This window comes from Sinocyclocheilus rhinocerous, unplaced genomic scaffold, assembly GCF_001515625.1.
Source record: "Sinocyclocheilus rhinocerous isolate Xijiao unplaced genomic scaffold, SAMN03320098_v1.1 scaffold1628, whole genome shotgun sequence".
In the NCBI taxonomy this organism is placed as follows: domain Eukaryota; kingdom Metazoa; phylum Chordata; class Actinopteri; order Cypriniformes; family Cyprinidae; genus Sinocyclocheilus; species Sinocyclocheilus rhinocerous.
In genome coordinates this window covers 219097-227664 of record NW_015660964.1, presented here as the reverse complement: position 1 = coordinate 227664, position 8568 = coordinate 219097, and the positions used below count along the sequence as shown (strand labels likewise).

The 8568-nt window shown below is 36.1% G+C and overlaps 3 protein-coding genes across 4 annotated transcripts in view; 1 reads left to right on the top strand and 2 right to left on the bottom strand.

The window, feature by feature from the left end:
• Positions 1–1960, top strand: part of LOC107726163 (CMP-N-acetylneuraminate-beta-galactosamide-alpha-2,3-sialyltransferase 1-like) — a 17682-nt gene extending 15722 nt beyond the window's left edge. For both annotated transcript variants that reach the window (XM_016535677.1, XM_016535676.1), the window contains exons 6-7: positions 931–1050; positions 1759–1960. In XM_016535677.1, coding sequence (XP_016391163.1) covers positions 931–1050; positions 1759–1926 — 288 coding nt within the window. In that variant the 3' untranslated portion in view covers positions 1927–1960. The remainder of the gene's footprint in view (positions 1–930; positions 1051–1758) is intronic.
• Positions 1961–3445: 1485 nt separating this feature from the next.
• Positions 3446–5623, bottom strand: LOC107726166 (vacuolar protein sorting-associated protein 52 homolog). Its single transcript, XM_016535682.1, has 4 exons — positions 5591–5623; positions 5395–5506; positions 3970–4088; positions 3446–3878 (listed from the first exon to the last, which is right to left on the bottom strand). Exons 2-4 carry the CDS (start codon positions 5465–5467, stop codon positions 3732–3734), a joined length of 339 nt encoding a protein of 112 aa, XP_016391168.1. The 5' UTR covers positions 5468–5506; positions 5591–5623; the 3' UTR covers positions 3446–3731.
• Positions 5624–5730: 107 nt separating this feature from the next.
• The window catches only part of LOC107726164 (vacuolar protein sorting-associated protein 52 homolog), a 17896-nt gene continuing 15058 nt past the window's right edge, over positions 5731–8568 (bottom strand). The window contains exons 5-6 of the mRNA XM_016535678.1: positions 5932–6027; positions 5731–5856 (exon numbers count right to left, since the gene is read on the bottom strand). Of these exons, the coding sequence (XP_016391164.1) occupies positions 5982–6027 (46 nt within the window). The 3' untranslated portion in view covers positions 5731–5856; positions 5932–5981. The remainder of the gene's footprint in view (positions 5857–5931; positions 6028–8568) is intronic.

The window sequence follows — 8568 nt, the reverse complement described above, 5'->3', positions numbered from 1 at the left end:
TCTACCTGTTAGTGATGTCTTAATTATTTAATGTTTAAATAAATCTGTTAAGAAACGACTTGTGAGAGGCACTGTGTACATGAATATATTTCAACAACAAATATAATTTTTATAATTTAGAAGTTAATTTAAAAACTGCATTATGTGCAATTTACATGTTTGCATACATTTTTTTTTTTTTAAGTTGAGTGTTGCTTGTTATATAAAAAAAAATAATTAAATTTAAGTCTGGGCTCTGTTGTTAACTGTAACCTTATAGTAGGACTAATGTAAAAGGGCTCACTAGAGCATAAGCCGAGGTAGATTTTTATCCCTAAGACAATTTTAATTATAACTGAATTTATTTAAAGAAAGAGCAATTTGTTCAGTACGCCACTGTTTAATTTAAAAAATATATATATGTTTAGTTTTTTCCCACTGCTGTACCGAAACGTGACATCAAAACCGAGGTACCGAACTTTTTTTTTTTTTTTTCTGTTTTTATAATTGTTGTAATTGATATAAATGTGTAAACAATTAGGAAATCTGCATTTCCTGTGTTGTTTGTGTTACTAACTCAGCAGTTATCAATTTGGGCTAATTGTATAAAACCAAGAAATAAAGTTGCAATTTTTTTTTCTAATACATTAAAGTTTTGGTTGGCTGTATGAACTATTGTGAAAACATTTGAGAATCCTGTGTACAGTGTTTTGAGAAAACTATGGATGCCATTTGTAATTTATATAGAATGAATGAAAACTGACAATCTGTTTAGGACAATTACAAAGTGTTCAGATCACTGTGTTAACTGTTTTGAGAGCAGTGACCTAAGTTTGGAGAAATGAGTCAAATCAATCGAGAAAAACTGTAAATGCAGAAATGGCAAACTTACTATTATTGAGAAACATTTGCAGATTTATCCCAGATGACTGTTCTGTTTGCTCTTTTGAGGTGATGATCCTCCATCCTGCATTTATGAAATATATCTATGAGAGCTGGCTGCAGAGTAATGGAGGATATCCTTCCACTGGCTTCATATCTCTTATATTCGCCCTTCACATCTGTGACGAGGTGAGAAGCACTGAGTGAATCTTTCCTCCTATCTTTTGGAATAGGAGAAAGTCATTTAATTTCCAAAATGTAAACGCATCAGTCCCTAGCATGGTTAGAGATTTAGAAACATCAAGGGCCATGCTTGTATTTTATTCTGCCTCTGATTAAACATAGCTGAGGTTTGGTTTAAATACAAAGGCAAATTATACCATAGTAAAATACTTTGGCAGTGGTGCCTTAACAAAACAGTAATGAATGTGTATTACATTTACATTTAGTCATTTAGCAGACGCTTTTACCCAAAGCGACTTACAAATGAGGACAATAGAAGCAATCAAAATCAACAAAAGAGCAATAATATGCAAGTGCTATAACAAGTCTCAGTTAGCTTAACGCAGTACACGTAGCAAGGTTGTTTCTTAATTATATAATAAATAAAAAGGAAACAGATAGAATAGAAAAGGAATAGAGCAAGCTAGTGTTAGAGACCTTTTTTGCTTTTGTTAACTGTAAAATAAATAAAAAGAAAACAAATAGATAGAATACAAAAAGATTAGACAAGCTAGTGTTAGTTTTTTTTAAAAAGAAAACAAGCAGTTAGTAAATGAATAGAGTGCAAGTCTAAAAGGCGCTAGAGTTAGAGGGTCAAATAAAGATTAATTAATGACAATTAATAGACTGTATTAATGTAAGGCTTTGTTTAATGTAATGATTCCTCTCTCTTAGGTCAGCGTGTTTGGGTTTGGACCTACAAAAGATGGAGTTTGGCATCATTACTTTGACGATTTTAGCAGTGACTCTAATGGAGGCCCTCATGATGGAGGCTCTGAGGGCGAAGTGATCTCTCAACTCCATCAGAAACACAGAATTACGACGTATAAAGGGTGGGAATAAAGCATAAAGCTTGAAATAGGAGTGTGTCATTATAATCCGTAATTATGTCCCCACTGGATGCAACAAATGCCTCGTTTGTAATGGGTTTTAATGTTTTTGTCTCGTCGCTCCGGCCAGACAGGGCATCATAGTATGGTGAGGGGCGTAACATTTCCGTCACACGCTTGAGGTGTTCGGCCAATCACAACGCATTGGATAGCTGGCCAATCAGAGCACACCTCGCTTTTCAGAACGATGAGCTTTGTAAAAATCGACGCGTTTCAGAAAAGCGGGGCATAGAAGAGAAACAATAATGTACAGTATGTGGAAAATAATGTGTTTTTTGAACCTTAAACCGCATAAACACATTTCATTACACCAAATACACAACATAATGTTCTTTTTAGCAACATCATATGACCCCTTTAATACTAATATTGTATTTAGTGGTTAAGAAAGTACAACTAAGTTCTGTAAAGTAATTTGTAAACAATTTCTCCATGTGTGAATTTTACAACGTTAAACTGTAATTTTAGATTGGAAATGTTATTGAAATTAATGTTGCATGCACCACTGTACAACAGTTAGTTTTGATCTATTAAGTAGATTGGTCAAGCAGTGTTGCAAGCTTGTGTGTGTGAGTTTACTTAATAAAACCAAAGTATGTAAACTGTCAGAGTTGATGGTATATTGTTATCAGACATTTAAAGGTGCAGTGTGTAAATTTTAGCATCTAGTTTTCTGTCAATAGATCGTTGTAAATATTACACATTGCACCTTTAAGATTATGTTTGCAGAAAAGACTGAATGAAGATATGATTTTAGGCCTCTGTGACTGAACACTGTATTTCTGCTGAGCTCGCGTCCACACTGATACCAAGGGCTCTTTTAGGCCGCATGGCCTTCAGATAAAATAATAGGCAAACACACTCTATAATCACTTTTGTAAAACTGGTCAACATCAAGAATCCTGAATGAAGACTCCATAAATGAGCAATAAATGGTTAGGTTCCACAGCTAAATACAAGTTTGTACAAGCCTGTTTGAATGTATTCTTAAAATTTGAATGAAAAAAGTAAAATTACTTCTAGTTCATTGTCTTACTGCCTTGCAAAAAGTAATGACGCAAATTCAGTCATATCAATCATTGTAAATAAATGATCTTAGCAAAAGTTCCTCTTTAGTAAAACTTTTTTTTTTTTTTTTTGCTTTAACGGACTGACAACATGATGGGAACATTTCAGAGACTTTCAATCTGATAAATTTTATTTTGAGACATGGAATGCTTCTTTGTTATAACTTTAATATGACATCAGTGCCCACATACTTTCAGAGACAAGAGAAAAACAAAAAAACACCAGTTCATACGCAAAAACATGTAGAGAAGCTGCCACTGAATATACAGATTAAACATGGGAAGAAATCAAATCATATTAAAGAAGAAATTACAAATGCAGCTAATGAAAAAACAACCCATAATCAGCCAATTTAGAAACAAAAGACTGACCAAACAATAAGATTAATGCTCAAAATACTGAACAAAAAAAAACCCTTTAAGATAAGTTACTTTCACCTGATAAGGAAACTGTAAGAGGACTGTAAGATCGTTTACACTGTTATTCCTGAGTAAAAAATACAAAAATCTGCCAGTGACACCAGACAAATGATACTCACAGCCGAGCACAGACTTCATGACTTTTTTACCTAGTTTTGCTCATCAGGGAAATGTATCATGTTTTATGAATGTGTACATCGATTCTCAGGTCCTCCCAAAGAATGATTTCTGCAGTGTAGCTACCGCAAATGCTGAGGATTCATGTGCGAGATCAGAAGTTTGGTTTGTGCTTCTTGACTTCCACCATCAGATGATGGAGGTTTATGAGCTCGGAGCGCACTGCCAGACTGCGAAACGCTGGCTGGGAGAGGACCTTATGGAAACCATGATAGTACTGGATGAGCTGGGTCAACGCTCCCTAGAGAACACAACCAGACAGCAACTCGTCAGTCTGACAGCACATTTATGAGCTATGAAAGAAAGAACGTCATTATTTCACCAGGTTGCACCTGAATGATGCTGGTTCCATTCTTGAAGTTGGTGAAGGAGCGCATGACATCTTGACTCAAGGCCTCCACAGACTGCTTCCACGTGCTGGAGAAACCCCGCACCAGCTGCGTGATACGAGCTACACACACACACACACACGCAGACAAGTGTTAAATCACCAGACCTCTGTCTGCGCTGCTGGGAAACACTGTGACAGGACTCACTATAAGGCTTTTTCAGTTTTCTGCTCACCAGGGCTGCATTGATTTGATCAAAAATACAGCAAAAGCTCTAATATTGTGAAATATCGTTACGATGAAAAAGAATGGCTTTTTTTGTGATCAAAGCGGAATTTTTAGAGGCCATTCATCCAATATTGATGTACAAATCATTCTAAAATGTTGGTTGGCTGCTCAAGAAAGAGTTGATAATAGCTGTGCTGCTTAATGAAGTGTGGGGATTTTTTCATGATGAACAGAAAGAACAGCATTTATTTGAAACAAATCTTTGGTGAATTTATAAGTGTGTTTACTGTCATTTTTAACATTTTAATTCATCCCAGCTAAAGACAAGTTTTTTTTTAAATTTCTTTCAAAACAACAAGAACACAAATCTTACTGATCCCAAACTTTGGAATAGTAGCGTAAGTGTTGGACTGTGATGGTGAAGCTACTTTAATGTAACTGTAATAATGAGATGATTTCATCCATCTCCATTAGGATGACAACATTAAACAGCATTTGAACAGAAAAAATACAACCAGCTAAACTACAAAACACCACAACTCATACTAAAGAGTCAAAAAGATCTGGATTTGTCAAATACAATAATTGAAATATTTGTAATATAGTAAAAATAAAATATAATGTAAAATATAATATTTAGAATAGCTTTTGTTTTATACGAACATATTTATTTGCTCAGAAGTTAAAGCTGAAGGGTGTATTTTTATGTTAAAATGCTTGTGCTATCAGGTTTGGAACGACATGATGGTGAGTAAAAGACGACAGGGTTTTGGAAGGGACTAGTCCGTTAATTATCAAAAAATAAATAAATAAAAATTATATATATATATATATATATATATATATTCTTTTATTTGTATTTTTTTAATGCATCACTCAGTTAAAGACATAAGGATACAGCAGTATGACAAACCTCAACAGAGAAAACAGAGCAGCTCCAGCACTCACCTTCATCGTTTCTGAGTTTGTCAAGTTGCCCTTTCTCCATTAGTGCCTCGCTCTCCTTCACAAATGCAATCATCCCTCCGAACGCAGGTGAAAGAATCTCCTCTATAAACTCCTGTTCCACACACACACACACACACACGGTTACTCACATTACACGCGACGCCGCTGTGAGCTGGTGCTCAGGATCTCAGATCGTACCTGTGTTCTGGCGAGCAGGAGCTGCTGGAAGCCCTCCGCAGCTCCAGCACTCACCTTCATCGTTTCTGAGTTTGTCAAGTTGCCCTTTCTCCATTAGTGCCTCGCTCTCCTTCACAAATGCAATCATCCCTCCGAACGCAGGTGAAAGAATCTCCTCTATAAACTCCTGTTCCACACACACACACACACACGGTTACTCACATTACACGCGACGCCGCTGTGAGCTGGTGCTCAGGATCTCAGATCGTACCTGTGTTCTGGCGAGCAGGAGCTGCTGGACAGAGACACACATACACACACACAGAAACAGACACACACACACACACACACAGACACACACCATCATGATGCAGTCTGATACCCAACAGAGTCTTAGTGGTTAGCGGCATGTCTCGTGAGGAGCGTCACCATTAGCACGCCGAGCATCATGTCGTAGTTGTTGATGAGGAAGATGAGCTGGTCTCGTCTAGAGGGAAACTCAGCCGCCATCTTCAGCACGAAGTTCTCCACCTCCACCTGAAATCAGATCACGACAGCTTTCAGCGTGAGCCGCTCTACACCTGGAGGACACAGAGGTGTTTCCGTTCTCACCTGCAGCTGTCCCAGAAGAGTATGGGTCCTCTCGTTGGGAAAGGTTTGGTTTATGCTGACAATAGCAGAGGAGAATTCAGCATACCGGCGCGTGATCTACACAGACACGAAGAAAAACAGACGATATATATTCCACACACACACTATATATATATATATATATATGAACCAGAGAATGCACATCTGATCCGTGTGGATGTTGTGTTCAGAACTCTAGTGACATGAGGCTGCAGCAGTGTTTTCTCTCAAGACCATCGATGGATGGGAGAAAGAAACAGTCTAACTTTGTTACCATTTTTTTCATACCGAGATGCAGTTTCATATATCAGTACATCTAATATATATTTGATAAAAATACAAATAAAACTGGAACAATTGTTGTTTTGTTTTTAAATCTAAAGACAACATGAGCAAGACGTCATTTTATTCATTTAATAATAACTGACATGTAGTTGAGATGAACGTACATAATGCTTGCACTACCAGAAACTTTTGGAAACACATTTTGATTCTTTATGAGCGACCTGCAACACCTGCTTCGTTTTGAAATGACTGACATAAAAAGTGACGGTCATGCTTTAGTTTGGGGACCTTCTTCTTTTGCCTCAATAAACTCCTAATTTACTTGCCAGCAACTCACCAAAATATAAGCTTGCTGATTTTAGGTTTGAAAATGATATATTAGGTCCGTGTACTTTTGCTTCCATTCATTTTTCATTTTTTTAACCATGATGAAAAAAAATGAAAAAAAGAACGGTTGTTGTATTTTTAAATGCTGTTGAAAACCAAAATTGAAAGTAGAACCGTTCACACAAAATGCTGCATGAAAAAGTAAAATTTTTGTTTATGACTTTTTGCACGTTTAATAAACATTTTCAAAATGCACAAACTTATATGGAAATTTTTTTTCTGTTTGGCCAAATTAGAAGTATTGCATCTACTTAGCAGCATGATACTGTATGTCTGCGACTGGCTACATTGATCAACACTGCAAAAACACGTAAAGAGAAATATTTGAAGCTCTCCAGAGAGCACTGGAGTGTTTGCCAAATATGTTTTGCCATATCCTATTTTTACAGCCTCAGGGTGCTCTTGCTTTCTTTTGAGGGTGCTTAGCACCCCTGTAGAACAGTGCCTTGATACACACATTAAATGCAAATCACACATATTTTAAGGCGTGAAAAATGATCAAAATATTTTGAGAAACTAGCTTTATGATCATGAAAATATCGATGCCTTCCAAATATTGACGCAAGAGGTTTTTTTATAAAGCAACCGGTTACCAGTAGCCCCGTCGGTTGTGCTAGAGGGCACTTTTAGCACTAAAAAGCTAAAAAATTTAATTTAGCATTTATGTAGGCTACAGTAAAAAAAACAAGCTGTATATCATTTTTACGATTTTTAATGAAATAAGAATTTTGAATAATGAAAATGAGTGTTTCTGCTTATTCTATTATTCAGTGTCAGAACCAAAAAAATGAAACCGCATTATCCGTATTTCTTTTCTAGGTTAAAAAACGAAAAATGAATGGACGCAAAAGTTAAACGCAAACACGGATGTCACGCTCCCTACTGTGAGGAGCGAGGAACGAGGAAACGGAGGGAAATTCACGAAGATACATACTTTATTCTTTCACACGGAACCAGGGACACACACGTAGGAAACAGGTAACGGCGTTCAGACTCGACAAAGAAACATCCGACAGACTACACTTTAAATACAAGACATAACGAGGGAGTAAATTAAACACAGCTGAATCAAATAAACAAACACAGGTGGAAACTAATGAACTCAATGAAATAATCAGGACAGGAACATAACCAAAAAAGGGCTAAACACTGGGACACAGGGAGCACATGGGGAACAAAACACAACACAAGCCTGACAACGGACCATATTAACAGTGTATTTTTAAGTGTACTATAAGATAATTGTATTTTTATTTAAAGGGATAGTTCAGCCAAAAATTAAAATCACCCCATGATTTACTCACCCTCAAGCCATCCTAGCTATATATGACTTTCTTCTTTCAGACAAATACAATCGGAGTTATAATAAAATTTATCCTGGCTCTTCCAAGCTTTGTAATGGCAATGAATAGTGAATAGTGGTCAAGATTTTGAAGCCCAAAAAAGTATTCGTCTGAAAGAAGAAAGTCATATACACCTAGGATGGCTTGAGGGTGAGCAAATCATGGGGTTATTTTCATTTTTGGATGAACTATTCCTTTACTAATTTTGTTCTTTTAAAATATAATAGAATTATCACACTTTATTTATTTTCTTATTTATTTTCTTTATTATTATATATTTTTTTTTAAATAATAAAGTGCAATAATACTGTTATTACTATTATTTATTAATCTTTTTTTTTTCCAGTTATGTTTAATGGGTCACACTATGTGCAATGTGAGGACCAAACCAAATCTCCAGGTGCTCTCATGAGAACCAGACCCAAAAACCCTAACCCTAATAGTGAGAACTGGTCCCTAAACTGAAGTGTTACCAAAGTGATGATCAGTGCTCGTGGGGTTGATTAAGAGTACTTTTTCCTCGGGCCATTTCTAAAATATTATTATTATACTGAAGGAGTGGATTTTGTGTAAATTGAGTGAGTGTGTGTGTGTGTGTGTGTGT